Source organism: Poromitra crassiceps (genome assembly GCF_964638095.1).
Source record: "Poromitra crassiceps genome assembly, chromosome: 12".
NCBI classification, from domain to species: Eukaryota; Metazoa; Chordata; class Actinopteri; order Beryciformes; family Melamphaidae; genus Poromitra; species Poromitra crassiceps.
Window position 1 is genome coordinate 27,081,188 of NC_139632.1, and position 16,749 is coordinate 27,097,936.

Consider the following 16,749-nt stretch of genomic DNA (forward strand, 5'->3'; position numbering starts at 1 on the left):
ATAACGGCCATAAACGGATAAAGCTTATCGGTTTATGCTGTTTACATGACCATTTGAATAATCAGGTAACTCCAGAAATCCGCTAATAAACTGTTTATTGTCTGCATGTAAACGCACTCAGTGTTAACCCTGTCCTCATCGTTCAGCTGGATGCTCGTCCTCGGTTAACTAACAGCGTTAACCCTGTCCTCATCGTTCAGCTGGATGCTCGTCCTCGGTTAACTAACAGCATTAACCCTGTCCTCATCGTTCAGCTGGATGCTCGTCCTCGGCTAACTAACAGCGTTAACCCTGTCCTCATCGTTCAGCTGGATGCTCGTCCTCGGCTAACTAACAGCGTTATCCCTGTCCTCATCGTTCAGTTGACTGCCTGCCTGTTAGGAGGATGCTTGTCCTCGGCTAACTAACAGCATTAGCCCTGTCCTCATCGTTCAGCGCATCCTCGGCTAACTAACAGCGTTAACCCTGTCCTCATCGTTCAGCTGGTTGCTCGTCCTCGGCTAACTAACACCCTGTTAACCATGTCCTCATCATTCAGCTGGCTGCCTGCCTGTTAGGACGGCCCCTCGCATCATCGGCCAGCCTCCCATCAACGTCCTTCTGCCTGTTCTTCTCCGCTCAAGTGCTTTGATTAGATGGCCCAGCTAAGTGCCGGGCTATGACACAGCAGTCTTAGCTATGACACAGCAGTCTTAGCTATGACACAGCAGTCTTAGCTATGACACAGCAGTCTTAGCTATGACACAGCAGTCTTAGCTATGACACAGCAGTCTTAGCTGTAACGGTGATGGGGAGTGAGTGATTGATAAAGCTGTAGCAACCCACAGTGCACCACTTGTGTTGTTATCTGCCTCTGAGGGAAGAAGTGCTGATCTAAGACCCTGTTTCATTGTGATCTGAAAGGCAATACCTGATCCTCCTCCAGATTAGCTCTCTTCCTGCCTTGACAATTGACAAATGAAGCCTACTTAGCGGCTCATCGACAATGTCCCAACGTTTGTGGTTCATTAGCGTCGAGCGAGCAGGTGAACGCTTCGGTTAAATTCTAACAACGTAGAGACTATACACACACACCGCCTCCCAAGATACGATCTGCTGCCGATTACCGAAGCCACAGAGCAGAACAATGTTTTGCAGTTTTCCCTCCGGTGGCTCGGTGCCACCATACCTCAATGCCTCAGACTGTACTTTTTGAAACAATCCACTCTCTACATCTCTACATCTCTACATCTCTACATCTCGGCCAGATATTGTCTGTGCCTGTGCGAGTGTGCCTGCTCCAATGTGCATAATGGGCCCCGTCCAGGCCGGGCATGTAACCAATTTAGCCCAAGTCTGCCCCTAACTTTGAGTGATGGTGCTAGAGGTCGGACTTGGGCAGTTGGGGGGTTGCACATAGTGGCAGATTGTTTGGGGAAACACCACCCCTCACCCCCTCCCTACACACACGCACACACACACACACACACACACACACACACACACACACACACACACACACACACACACACGCACATGGACAAACTAACCCACACACTGGTCCTTGAGTCCAGCTACCATTGGCCTGCGTACTATAAGGCCTGAGTGGCAGTGACATGAGACCAAAGCAAGTGAATTGGAGTAGAGGTTGAAGCGGAGCACAACGTCTGCTCCTATTAGCCTGCCCAGAGCCAGCAGAGCCCGCAAACAGCATGTGATGTACTGACGGAATGGTTTGGCTTCACAAAATCACAACGTTCTCCAGATGCTGCCTCGGACAAGCCGGCGTTTGTGTACCTGTCTGTTTTTTTGTGTGTAGATTTGTTTATTCAACTGTTTTATTTAGAATAAGCCCTGGTAATGAACATAGAAACAACATTTTGGAACGTTCGAGGCGCTGCAGAGCCAAACAACTTGTTCTCCTCGAAAAAGACTGGAGGCATGCTTAGCTCACATTACATATGTTTTCAATGAAGGTTCTCCAAGGATCTGCATGCACTGGAAGGTCACAGGACTATTTCAGAGCATTGTGACTCTGACCCCTGCACTCTGTACAATTGCTTGTAATGGTGGTTATTTAGGGATTGAATATTCCTCAAATTTATTGGACAAGAGCTAAATATCTTCATCTAAATGGAAGATGCACTACATGTACAGTAAGAATACAGCTGTATATGTTTAAATACCTTATTTTTTCTGAAAGAGGAACTTTAATGGCCAAGAACAGTATGGGTATTCGTTCCACAGGTACATAAGGTACATAAAGAAGTACATGCCATATCAGAAAGATGCAAAGCCTAAAACATTTGAGCAAAATGAATGCAAATTGAACTTAAAGGGCCACTTTGCAGATTTTCAATCAGCTTTGTATGATTAAAAAATCTGTAGTATATGCAAACAAAACAATGTTGAACTTGCCTCCATTTTGCCTGGACCGAGAGCTCACTGTACATTCGTAGAACTTTCAGATCCAAATGAGGTCACAATGATGTCTTTTGGACCAGGAAGTTCTGTGAATTAAGGTAGAGAGAGCAATAATAGTGATAGTGACAGTAATAGTGACACCATGGCAAAACTGCTCCAAATGACATAATTATGACAACATTTGGAACAGGAAGTTATGTGAATGAATAGGGAGCTCTCAGTCCAGGCAACATGGAGGGTAGTTAAACATTGTTCCTTTGCATATATTATTGATTTTGTAATGATACAAAGCTGGTTGACAAATTGGCCAAGTGGCCCTTTAACCCATTGATACCTGATGCAGCATTTGTGTGTGTATCCCTTTAAGACGCGGTTCGCGGTCTTAAAGGGATACACACAAATGAGGGATATACACGCAAATGCTGCATCAGGTATCAATGGGTGAAAACATAAACATATGGCCACTTTGATTTTTCAATTAGAAATGATCACTATTTAAATGAAAGTGTATTGATTCTCTATGTAACAAAGTGGGCTCTTGGAATGTAATTGAAGTGACCCTCCTGTCCCTTTAATTCTATGACAACACCATGCCTCCATGCCTATTCTCTGTTGGCTCTGTTGGAAAAGTCAGTCTTGGGATGTGAGGACTTTGAACGAGATCTAAAATATCACCTGACGAGGCAGGCTTGGCATCTCAGACAAATGCCTCCAACTTTCTGAGATGTCTTCAAAATGAAATATGGCATTGAAACATAAAATCTGTATACTGTTTGGGTCAGTTTCTTTTCCTTAACACCTATAAGACAATGGCAAACGCCATCAGTCACGCTCATGGTTCCTGCTATGCTCCCATCTATCATTTTTTTAATTATCTTTTTTTGTCTTTACTACGCCATATTTTATTATGCTGCTGACGACACCCCAATTTCCCCCCCGAGGATTAATAAGGTTTGTGTCTATGCAGGATCTCTCTGATCCGTAACTGTGAGAAGCTGCCAGCCCAGGAGCACTTCATTGTGCAGGAGTACCTGGACAAACCCTTCCTCATGGAGGGCTACAAGTTTGACCTGCGCATCTACATCCTGGTCACTTCCTGTGACCCGCTCCGCATCTTCCTGTACAATGACGGCCTGGTGCGCATGGGCACCGAGAAGTACCACGCGCCCAGCGAGGCTAACCTGGTGAGGCGCACACACAACACATCACACACACACACACACACACACACACACACACACACACACACACACACACACACACACACACACACACACACACACACACACACACACACACACATCACATGCACTGCAGATATATAGGGCATGCATGGCTACAAAGCAGACACACTGACTTCACATTACATTAGATTACATCATTTATCAGATGCTTTTATCCAAAGCGACTTACACTAGTGCACATTTTGTCAACAGTAGTGCAATCAACTGTGCATCACAGTCTTCATCAGCGAAGAGCTTTAAAAAGGATCAAGTAGCATTTGTTAATAGTTGAAGGAATATTTGAAGAAATACAGTAAGCAGCCTTTTCTTTAAGAAGAGTGGTTAGTTCAAGGAGCGTCCAGGTGTAGCCTGAAGAGGTGTGTTTTTAGTCTCCACTGGAAGATGGGCTGACAGAAGGGGGGAGCTCGTTCCAAGCATGAGACGAGTCGCGACCGGGATGAGCCACTTTTGACCCCGCGTAGCGATGGAGGGGCCAGGCCACCTGCAAGGGTGGAGGAGCGGAGGGAACGAGGCGAGATTTGGAACCTGACCGTAGATTGCAGATAAGGAGGTGCAGCCTGGTCACTGTACTGCCCTGTACGGGGCAGTCTGGTCACTGTACTGCCCTGTACGGGGCAGTCTGGTCACTGTACTGCCCTGTAGGCGAGAACCAGAGTCTTGAATTTGATGCGTGCTGAGATGGGAAGCCAGTGAAGGGCCTGGAAGAGGGGAGTGACATGAGAGGATTTAGGTTGGTTGAACACAGACGGGCTGCAGCAGCGTTCTGAATGAGCTGTAACGGTCTGATGGCAGAGGGAGGTAGCCCAGCCAGAAGAACGTTGAAGTAGTCCAGGTGGGAGACTTCACCTTGCACTCCCAGGAAGAGACACCACTGGCATGTGCAACTATACCTAATCGCCAGGGTTCCCACGCCTTCTTAAACATCCATTTCAAGGACTTTCCAGGCCCAATTCCTTCAAATTCAAGGACTCAACACGCCATAGTTTGAGACACTGCTCAAGGTTAATTTTACAACACTGAACATTTTTATATTTTCCATGCGTAGCTGAAGGTTTGCTTAACGTTAGCTTTCTCGCTTGCTTGCTGCTGTTTACCCTGCAGCATTCGACTTCAGTCACTCATGCACGCACACGACCGTCACACTTTCTGGAGGCAGGTGGCGCGTGAAACAATTGGATGCACATGCAGACAGCGGAAAATAGCCGAAGATAAAATAAAAGAAGATCAAAAGAACTTAAATTTCTATTTCTATTGTTATGTTATGTTATGTTGCACATGCACAAAATATATAAATTCAAGCACTGTCAATGACTCGTGTATATTAGAATAGAATAGAACCTTATTGTCCACCAGGATGGAAAACACACACACACACACACACACACACGCACACGCACACACGCGCACGCACGCACGCGCACACACACACACACACACACACACACACACACACACACACACACACACACACACACACACACACACACACACACACACACACACACACAGGAAGCCTGCAGGCAGTTAGTAAGACAAACACATAGACAAGGTTACATTACACATTAAAAATAGTTCATTTCAATGTCTGTTGGTTTAAAGCTTGTCGGTCACTTTGTAGAGTTAAGAATACTGATGGCACTTGGGATGAAGGACTTCTTAATACATTTTGAGTTGCCAGAGGGACTCTCTAGCGCCGCCAGGAGTTCAGAGGCTCCAACTGGTTGAATAAAGGCTGTGAGCTATCTGCTAGGATACTCCTCATTTTCTTCTGTGAGAAGTCGAGTCAAGGGCTTTTGGGCTTTATATCTATTTTCAAAAACTTTCAAGGCCTTGATTTATTTCTCTAATTGACAAACGTTTTCAACGATTTCAAGGACACGTAGGAACCCTGAATCAAATTACACACATACCGCAAAACACCATGCCTTATCCTCCCTATAACAGAAACACCCACGCACACAACAACGCAGACAACTGCAAGGCCAATCTTATACACACACAATCTCTCTCACGCACGCACGCACGCACGCACACACACACACACACACACACACACACGCACGGTATGCATATGCGTATGCACACAGCTGAGCGTAAACGTTCACACACCAGATGTCTCCTGTAATATCAGGCCGGTGATATTTGCCTGGAGGTTCTGCACCTGCTCAACCACAGCACGCACACACAAACACACACACACACAAACACACACACACACACACACACACACACACACACACACACACACACACACACACACACACACACACACACACACACACACACTCACATCATATGGGATCACATATCTTACATCAGGCATGATGCTCATTTACTGTATGTACAGTACACGCCCGCACACACAAACACATGCACACACACACACACACACACACACACACACACACACACACACAAACACACACACACACACACACACACACACACACACACACACCGGCTGCCTCCTGTGACACAGTGCGTATTGTCTTACCCAGTGCATGACAGATGATGGAGTGAGTCATGCCATGGAGATGATGCTCAATCCCACAGAGAGTGACTTCCAGACAGCCATCAGAGGCTGAGTGGCCTGGTCACAGGCAGCGTTATTAGCTTGTGGGCTAAGGACAAAGACAAGGATCTATTGTCTTCCACTGTGAAAGATGTTCAAGTGTTCAAATGGAGGATTATACAACGGAGGGTTTCAGCCCAACTGGTCAATGGTGTGTTCCAGCCAAGCCGGGCACTACGCCTCGTGCACTTCTTTCTATTGAATGCTTGAAAGTTTGGTCATCTAGGAATGTGCTTGTTCTACTGTTGCACTCGTAAGGTGCTCTGGATAAGCTACACGTCTAAATTTTTAATGCATAACATTGATTATTCCCATAAATCACAGCTTTCTGTTTTCACTGCTCCATCTCTAGTTAGTGACTTTTTTGCTTTCTCCTGTATTCTGTATCCGCCTGTATTCTAACTACACATTTTGGGAGAAAACTTTTCATCCATTGTCTCCCACCGGTCAGAGACCAAGGGGGATTGGTCTCGGTCCGTTCGTTCTTTCGTCCGTCACACTGTCTAATGTCCCAAATGTGCCAATGTAAAGTCCCAGAGAAAGCACATCACCCCCCACTCCTCAGGCAAGGCCAGACCCCCATGTGTCGACCAGATGGTGGCGCTATAGCAACTTCAACTATAGGGGGACTGCCTATTTTGCAGGTTTAGCCTATTTAAAAATACATCCCCATCCTTTATTTATATAAAAGGGAGTAAGTGGGTTCTGCCATTTTGGTCACGTTTTTGATTACACTCGGGCAATTAGACATTGTGACATCATCACTGATTATGTCATAGACATTGTAACATCATCGTCTATGACATCATCGTCTACGTCATCATCAGTGACGTCACTCGAGCAATTGTTTTTGGTTACACTCGAGCAAATTGGGATGTCACAATGTCTATGACATCATCAGTGAGAGCAGCACTGCTGGGAGACGACAAGGTTATACTGACTGACCCAAGGAACTACATCACTGCTGGGAGACGACATGTTTACTATTGCTTGTTACCCATCCGGTGGTACAGTATGTGATCTCAGGGGATAAAAGCCTCAATACCCACGGGGGCGTTGTTTGCTGTGATTATGGGCATCACTGATGCACCTAAGATGACAGTAGAGAGCACCTTCATGGGTAGCATTGCTATAAGCACAATGTAGGTCTTCTGTAGCCTGGGTGAACTCAACCTTCAACGTAAGTTGGCATATAACCGTGATGCGGCATTTCTAGTTTTTAACCCAGCATTTACTTGTACTTTTATTTTCAATACAGTACAAGTACATTTAATATCAGAAAACTTCTACCAAAGACATTTTCTGGTAAGATATCTGTACTTTTACTCAAGTGTGGCTTTCAGCATGGCATCCACCACTGCTGTATTCCTATACATGATATACAAAGAGCCAGCCAGTGAAGTTGTACTGCTGTCAAAATGAATAGGGATAGGTATCGTTAAGGGAAGTTTTATCGTACAGTGATTTATGATGGTTGCGACCTACCATGATCATATTCCATCGTCGATGTTGATGTCCATTGGACATGATATTCTCTCATCGATGTCCATTGGACAATAATAATGAACGTTCAGCGATGCTCATCGGGTGATCATAAATCACTGTACTACAAACTGCCCTTTAGACAGACAGACAGAGATATGGACAGATGTCAATGTCTAATAGATAATTGCCCTCCCTCTTGTGTCCACAGAGCCAGCTCTACATGCATCTGACCAACTACTCAGTCAACAAACACAACGAGAACTTTGAGCGGGATGAGACGGCCGACAAAGGCAGCAAGCGGTCCATCGGCTGGTTCACCGAGTTCCTCCGCACCAACGACTACGATGTGGCCAAGTTCTGGGGAGATGTCTCTGTAAGTGGGCAGTCCACACACACACACACACACACACACACACACACACACGCACACGCACACACACACACACACACACACACACACACACACACACACACACACACACACACACACACACACACACACACACTCACAGACACGGATAGACAAAAGAGATGCTCAAGTCTCAAGTCTTTGGTCACAAGTCCATTCAAGTCTCTTATGGATGAGCAATCTATCACCTGCTGGATGCCAGTTTGGTCTGCCATCCGGTCTAGAACACTGCATAGATACAACTAAGGAATTCAAAGCATCTAGTGTATTATCACTCCCTTATCTATTAGCGTACAGTATCAGCATCGATTAGTTGACATTATTATTATTAGACATTCCCTTCATGTTAATGCGCCAAATAAAATAAAACAAATGATTGTTCACAAGTCCCAAATCTCAAGTCCAAGTTGAGGCTCAAGTCTTTTGAAGACGAGTCTCAAGTCAAGTCTCAAATCACTAGTTAGGTTTCCATCCAAATGTATTGCAAATTTTAGAAAGATTTTCAGAAAATCTGCAAAAGAAAATGCGAAATCATGTGTGTTTCCATCCACTACTATTATGCGAACGTTAGTGCCTTGCAGGCAGATACGTCCGAGCTCCCTGTAAATTTAAAGTTTTCTTTGATTATCCACACAGCTACACCATCAAATGGATTACCAGGCACCACTCTTCAATTCGGCATACATATAATCCACCGCAGTTACTGTAAGTGAATAAAATGTCAATTCTAGAAGTGAGTCGCCTGTTAAGTCTTCACTTAAAACACAGCGCGACAGGCGGTCTAAACTTTACAAATGTATTTAGTGTATGCCGACATGTAGCGTGCATGCTAGTACTGATTCGTAACAACCTTTCGTCACGTTCTATTAACTTTTGACAGTGCATGGTTTTTGAATGGAGTTTGGTTACCTGAGGGTTTGGTTAACCAGACAGCGGAAGATTCGCTTCATCTGTTTCCACTGCACTAAATTGCATTCACGTTTTATCGATACACCAACTTTTCCACCTCCACAAAGCGTAAAAACTTTTTTGCAATGTTTTGACCCCCCCCCCCCCCCCCATACATACGAGAGACACGCTCTCCACCCCCACACATGCTTCAGTGTTACACATTCAGGCCAGCCAAGGTTTGATGGCTTTTGTTATGACAGCGATTCAGTGCGTTGTTTAGCTTCAGGAAGAGCTTGGCGAAAAAACATCATTCCTGGAAGGAGGACCTCTCCGCATCCGCTGCTGCTCTCCACTCCACTCACAAACACCTCCACCTCTCCGCATCCGCTGCTGCTCTCTACTCCCAAACACAAACACCTTTAGCTTGTTTATTTTCTTTCATCCTGGTCTGTTTCAAGGCTTCTTTGACCACACGCTCACTCACACCTCACTCACTTTTCTTTCTTCTTTACCTCATTCTCATTCACCTCTTCTCTATTCTCTCGCTTGGCTTTCACTCACTTCTGTCTTTTTCTAGCGAGTTCAGTCTCTCTGATTCTCTCTCTATTCACCGCTGTCTCATTCTTTCTCGGCCTTCCCTTCTTCCTGTTCTCTCTCTCTCTCTCCCCGACCTTGGTGCTTTGTCCCTCTGTCCATAGTCATCTAAGTTGTATGGTCCCTCAGTGCTTGTTCTCTCTGTTCTCATGCGAGCAGCGCTCAGCCCCCAAATCAAATCCCATTGGTTATTATGGTTTATCCTCCAGGCCCTCCAGCTACCATTTCCCTGTCTCCCATTTCTTCTCGGCCTCAGATTTCTTTGTCCTTTTTGTTGGTGATGCACTGACTTTTGTGTCTAGGTCTCTCAAGGTTTATCTTTAACTTTCAGACTAGCTTTGTGTTTAGGTTAACTTGTCTCTTCTCTTCTCTCCGTCCTCTACCATCTCTCCATCGCTTCGCCCTCACCGTTGTGTCAAGGTGCACAAGCCGTTTTCTTCTGCCGCCATCTGCTTTGGATTCTCCTTCTCGTTTCTTTCCTTGTTTTCAGCCCTTCATATGGTTCACAACCTCTCCTTTCGCTGCTCCTGTCTGTCCTGATCGTCAGTTAGATAGAAAGTTAGTTCTCTTGCTGTCTCTCCACCCCCCCCCCCCCCCCACACACACACACACACACACACTTTCTTCAGAAATGGTTCCACCCTGTTCTCAGCGCTGTGCCATGGTGCTCGCACACCGTGCTTTCTTCAGCTCTCTCTCCTCTCTCCTTCCTTTCATCTCTCCTCGTACATTTTGTTCTCGTACGGACCTAGCGGGCTCTCTCCGCCGACGGTCACGGTCAGTAAGTTTGTTTGCGAAAGATTGTCTGTGGGGGTTAGAAAAGTGTGTGTGCGTGTGTGTTTTGTGATGCGAGCCATCTTTCATATCCAGGTGTTATTGACTGACTGTATAAGGCATACTGTGTATAGGGCAGAGAGCAAGGTCTGACCAGCCAAACAGCAGCATCTTTATGTAGCGGTAATTTACAGAGCAACGGTTGACTACAAATGGGCGAATTACATGGATTCTACCCGCAACGTGCATGCACGCACACACATGCACACACACACACACACACACACACACACACACACACACACACACACACACACACACACACACACACACACACACACACACACACAAACACACACACACACACACACACACACACACACACAAACACACACACACACACACACACACACAAACACACACACACACTGAACGTAGCAAGACATGTCCTTTAATGTTCATAAAGAAGTCTGTTGTGGTAGAAAATACAGTGAGCCGCAATCATCGCCAGTCATTTAAATTTTTGGGGTCTTGGCAAAGTGTAAAGACATTGCATTTCCTTATTTAAACTTTAGAAAGCAGTTCTGCAGTTTCCTTTGGCCTTGGCCCTAAGTAGTTTTTTGGATTGTGTGTGCTCACATTTGTTGAATTTGGCTTATTCAAACTTTGCCATTAATAAGTTATGCTTTAGAATTTGATTTTCTTGTGTCATTAATAAGTTATGCTTTAGAATTTTGAAGTTTTTTTTTAATCAATCAATGCAATGAAATAGCCCAAATTCTCCAACTGAATAATCCCATTCACATGTCACAGATGCTCCTTATCAATTGTTATGAACTGTTGGGCCTTTTTTGTGGACTTTCAGAAAGGAAGAAAATTAATGCTTTATTCTAGTGCTACATAGGTAAATAAAATGTCCAAAGTGGTCCTCATTTTGCTGCAGCACACTTGACTCTGTTTGAATTGCAAGGGTTCAGGGGTTCCTACAGTGCCCCTGCACCAAAAACAGTTGTTGTGCATACATTTGCATCAAGTGAATTCTGTTGAACAACTAAATGCTACTTCTAGCTGATTGACCTGAACAGAAAGCCATAACATTGCTGTGCATTACACACACACACACACACACACACACACACACACACACACACACACACACACACACACACACACACACACACACACACACACACACACACACACACACACACACACACACACACAAAAAAAAGAGAGAATAAAACAGAATAAAAAAACGTAGAGTAGGGCTGGGTGTCGTTAAAAAAAAAAAAATCAGTACCAATAGCAGTACCCTTAAAATAATACTGATACCAATAGAGTACTTCATTCGATAATTTTTTCCACCAACTTCATTCATTCATTTTCTAATTCATTCAACTCCATCACCTACCCCGTGCCACTTCACCACCACAACTCCATCACCAACCCCGTGCCACTTCACCACCACAGACTGTATGGGTTGTAGCTGCTGCAGTAGTGGGCCAATCACACGTCACATTAAATCGAAGCACGCTTGCGGTGATTGGCTGCGGGGGGGGGGCATCTTAATCAATGCAATGAAATAGCTCAAATGTTCCATCTGAATAATTCCATTCACATGCCTCAGTTGCTCCTTATCTCATTTGTTATGAAATATTTGGCCTATTTTTTTTGGGTGGACATTCAGAAAGAAAGTACTAATGTTAAAAACTAATGTTTTATTTATTTGTGCTACGTGGGGAAATAACATCTCCAAAGTGTTCCCCATTTTGCTGCAGCACACTTGACTTTCAGTTTGCAGGCTTTCAGGGGCTCTGGCCAGAGCTGCAGGCTCGGGGTATAGAGGGAGCAGGTGTTTGTACTGGCCTGGGCAGCCTGTGGGTTGGAGAGATGGACGGACGGACGGGTGGGTGAGTGGGTGAGTGGGTGAAGGGAGGTGTGTAAGTGACAGACAGACAGATGGGGGGTGAGGGGGTGGATGGGGTCTTATCAGGCCAGGGCCAGATCCACCCCCGCACCCCCCCTCACACCCCCAGCAGCCCAACCGGACTGGGCAGACAACAGCACTGCGTGGGGCTCGACTGGGAAGGAAGCTTTGGACAGTGTGTGTGTGTGTGCATGCATTTGTATTTGCTGGCTGCTACCTGCCTGTTTCCCCCCACTGTGTATCTGGGATAAACATACACACTCTGACACACACACACACACACACACACACACACACACACACACACAGTGTTGGTGGTCCATCTGCGTGGCTGGGGGCTGCTCCGTCCTCTCTCAGCCCCCTAGGTGCACAGCAGCGTGTGTGTGTGTGTGTGTGTGTGTGTGTGTGTGTGTGTGTGTGTGTGTGTGTGTGTGTGTGTGTGTGTGTGTGCATACACGCACACCTGTATGTGAATGCGTGCACTTGTTTGTTTGCGTGTGCACTGCACATTTCAAAAGCTCTGTGTGTCAGCGCCACCGCAGGTTTCAGCACAGTCCAGCTTTCAAACTGACTGACTTAAAGATATAGTTCACCCACACATCAGCATCTCCTCCCCCTCACGCCAAATGAAACACAGGTGAGATGTGTTAGTCCAGAAAACACACGGGGAGGTTGCCAGCACCATCATAGCAGCCTTCTCCAAAATCACTGAAGTCAATGGGGAGCTCAGAGTTCCAAAGCAAAAACAGCCAAACAATCATACTGTGAATATTAGATGGTGTAATAAATAGATATCTATTTGGAACTCTGAAGAACTGGCCCACACTGACTTCAGTTGTTTTGGAGAAGGCTGCTCTGGAGTTGTGCTGCAACTTTCCTGTGTGTTATATGGACTAACAACCTGTACCATACCACCTGTCTTTCATTTGGAATGAGGGCAGTATAGGGAAGGCTCTTGCCCGACGGACCTCGCCGCTTCCCAGGACCGAGCCTGACCGACCCTGCGTCTGGGAAGGGGCCGGGAGAGAGGGAGAGAGAGAGAGGGGGAGAGAGAGGGAGAGAGAGGAAGAGAGGGGGAGAGAGAGGAGAGGGAGAGAGAGGGGGAGAGAGGGAGAGAGAAAGGGGGGGAGAGGGAGAGAGCCAGTGAGCACTCAGTCCAGGGGGAGAGAGCTGATCCCCTGCTCCCGGCACCACTGTCCCCCGGTGCAGACTGTCCTCCCGGCACCACTGTCCCCGGGTGCAGACTGTCCTCCAGGTGCAGACTGTCCTCCTGTGGCAGACTGTCCTCCTGGTGCAGACTGTCCTCCTGGTGCAGACTGTCCCCGGGTGCAGACTGTCCTTCCGGTCGCCTCAGTGTGGCTCAGGGCACCAGGGTCCCTATTCTCCCACAGGCCTTCGGCGCTAAAACGGGCCTTAAACGCAAAAAAACGTGCCTTGCGCCTGTTTCGGGAAAATATCAATAGGCTTTAGGCTGCCAAATGCGCTTTAGGCCGAATGGGCGTGGCGGAGTCCCTGAATGCGCCAAAGTGGGCGTGTCGGCCTTAAATCTCGGCGTACTGATATCTTGGCACCTGCCTTAAATTTAGCGCTTTGCGCCTTTGAAAACCAGGCCTATTCACTGCGCCAGTGCACTTGTGCCTCTCCCCTGTCACCCTTCTCTGTCTCTCTCTGAAACCAAGCCTATTCAGTGCGCCAGTGCTCTTCTGCCTCTGAGTCACCCTTTTCTCTCTCTCTCTGACTCCCTCGCTCAAACAGACACAACACATAGCAGCACCCAGCTTCCCATAGGAAATAGCAGTTGTAAGTTTACTGCCTGTGAATGTCCACTCCCAGCATGCAATTGGGTCCTCCATTTCGCTACTAAATAGCAACTAAATGAGCCGAAATAGATATAAAAGGTAGATCTAAAATAATGTGTAATGGTAAGACAACCTGCAATTGTCGAACATTTCAATATTGGACCAAATAAAACATGAAATGAAACACCACCCTATGTGAAACATATATGTCCTCTTGAGCCTATATATACCCTGTGTGGATTTAACGTGATTTAGGTAAGTGACAGCGGAACGCGCTTCGGAAGCTTCTACTGTCATCTGCTATACTGTGATGTGCGCTCCAATAACTTCGCCCTACTCCACATTTAGTTTTACAATAAAAACACATTTATGCAATGACTTTACATAATGTAGGGTATATTTATGTGCATCATTCTACCTGCAGCAGGGGAGAGAAAACGATATCTTTCTGGACAAACTTTCACCAATCTAATAGGCTATATTTTTCTAGCTGATGCGTTTAGTACATTATTTTCACTTTGATCTTGCTATAGTGTAGCGTATTTACATGCTTGCAGTATTGAAACTGCAGTTAGATTGGTTTGAGAAGCATAATAATATGGAATAATAGCCTATAATGCAGACAGACAGGCTGGATGAAGGGAGGGGGGGGGGGGCAGAGCGTTTGGCTTTCGTCTGGTTTTGCGGGATCACTGGAATTGGAGCTAAAAAGGCAAGCGTGCGATTCGTTTATTGCACTTATCCAATGAGCATGACGGTGCATAATTTTACGCCTAAAAGGCGTGGTTGTAATGCTTTGGGCTGCATCTAGCGCCAGCATGACGATATCAAGTGCGCCTTTCCACGCCCACTGCTTTGATCTGCGCCTGCCGCTCGGCCTAGAAACTGCGCCGATGCAACGATAGAGCCCCAGGAGTCTGCGGCACCCAATGCATCTTGAAACATGGACCAAGGAAGTTCTATTGACATCATCAGTGATTTGTCTGAAATGTGTGTTATAGCGAGCCAATTACATATTACATAGCTTTTTATTTACTCATGTTGGCACAAGGTGGTGATTACTGTCTGCATTTTAATCTGGGCTCATTTCACATTAAAAACAGCAACTTTATCCACTAATTATTATTATCGTTATTTCTTTTTGTAAATGCCCCAATTTGTTAGACAGTGGGGACAAAATTAGCCAACACAATATATTTGTTTTAATTTCCTACACTGCATGAGGATGAGTATTCGGCTATTCCTTTAACACAGGAGAATACCATGCCTGTGTGAAGCAGCTCTGTCTTAGTGCCGCTCTATGTGTGGCATGATTGCTCCTACAATTAGAACTGGACTCCTAATAACACTTTTTTCAGGTTAAGAAGGCTGTTAATCATCAGCTATACAAATACCAGCTTTAAAGAGGCGTTTATAGGATGAATTAATTAATGTCTGAATAAAAAAGAAAGTAAGATGTCTGTTTGTCTGCTTTATTAACGCATGCTATGCCTCTCTTGCCCCATAGCCTCTGAATTCATTTGAAATTGCTCATCTTTTTGTCAGAACAGCTTGGTTATTCTCTCTATCTTGGCGAGACACTGCAGGTGAATAGGGTCACATTTTTAACTAATATACATCACCATGAAACTTCCCCAGTTGATTACTTACAGTACATTAAGACAATTATTTTAGTCAGTTTTCTGAAATTGTGTTTAAATATGCAAATGAGGCATTATCTACTTACTGTAAATATAGAACTTGCATACATGTACATTTCCGGAACAGGAATCTGAACATTGGATAAAACCAGGTTCAAAATTCTTGTTTCATTTTGTTGACATATTGACAAAGGTTCAGAAAATACTGTCAACAGTCATTAAATATATATACTGTATATATATGTGTGTATATGTATGTGTGTGTATATATATTTATTTATTTGCCATGTTTTTAGGAATATAATGTTATACTGTATCTCACTAAGAATGATAATAGAAACCCCTCTGTAAAGACCTTCAGAATATAGTTAGTTTGCTGTTTGTAAGTGCTATTGAAGTGGAGATTTCTGGCTCAGAGTATGAGAAAGAGAAAACGGCATCTTTACCCTATTCACCTGGGGTGTATTATTTTCTGTCTCTTCCTGTGTGTGTGTGTGTGTGTGTGTGTGTGTGTGTGTGTATATCAGGAGCTAGTGGTGAAGACGTTAATAGTGGCTGAGCCCCATGTGCTGCATGCCTACCGCATGTGTCGCCCCGGCCAGCCACCAGGGAGCGACAGTGTCTGCTTCGAGGTGCTGGGCTTTGACATCATCCTGGACCGCAAGCTCAAACCCTGGCTACTGGAGGTACGTGTGTGTGTGACTCTGTGTGTATCTGTGTGTGCGTGCCAGTGTGTGCGGACGCGAGTGTGTGTGTATCACTTTATCCTAGCACTTGTCCTTGCCGCTGCTGCCAAAAACAGCATTTTCAGCTTATTCTTGCTGGAATAAATACATTTACTGTAATAGTCAGTGGGATACTTTTATTATTAATTTGGGGATTTTTTTTTATGTTTCTGGCTTCATAACAAGGCATTTGAATTAAGACTGACTAAATTGAAAGTAATTCTGTAATTTTAAATTTGTATTTTATATTATTTATTTATTTATTTATTTTCTCTTTTCACCCCCT

At 45.2% G+C, this 16,749-nt stretch overlaps 1 protein-coding gene across 1 annotated transcript in view; it reads left to right on the top strand.

Moving 5' to 3' along the window:
• ttll7 (tubulin tyrosine ligase-like family, member 7) overlaps positions 1-16,749 on the top strand; it is a gene marked incomplete at both ends in the record, with an annotated part of 108,096 nt that overhangs the window by 14,207 nt on the left and 77,140 nt on the right. Inside the window, 3 exons of the mRNA XM_083647301.1 lie at positions 3,371-3,587; positions 7,913-8,077; positions 16,266-16,424. Coding sequence (XP_083503427.1) covers positions 3,371-3,587; positions 7,913-8,077; positions 16,266-16,424 — 541 coding nt within the window. The remainder of the gene's footprint in view (positions 1-3,370; positions 3,588-7,912; positions 8,078-16,265; positions 16,425-16,749) is intronic.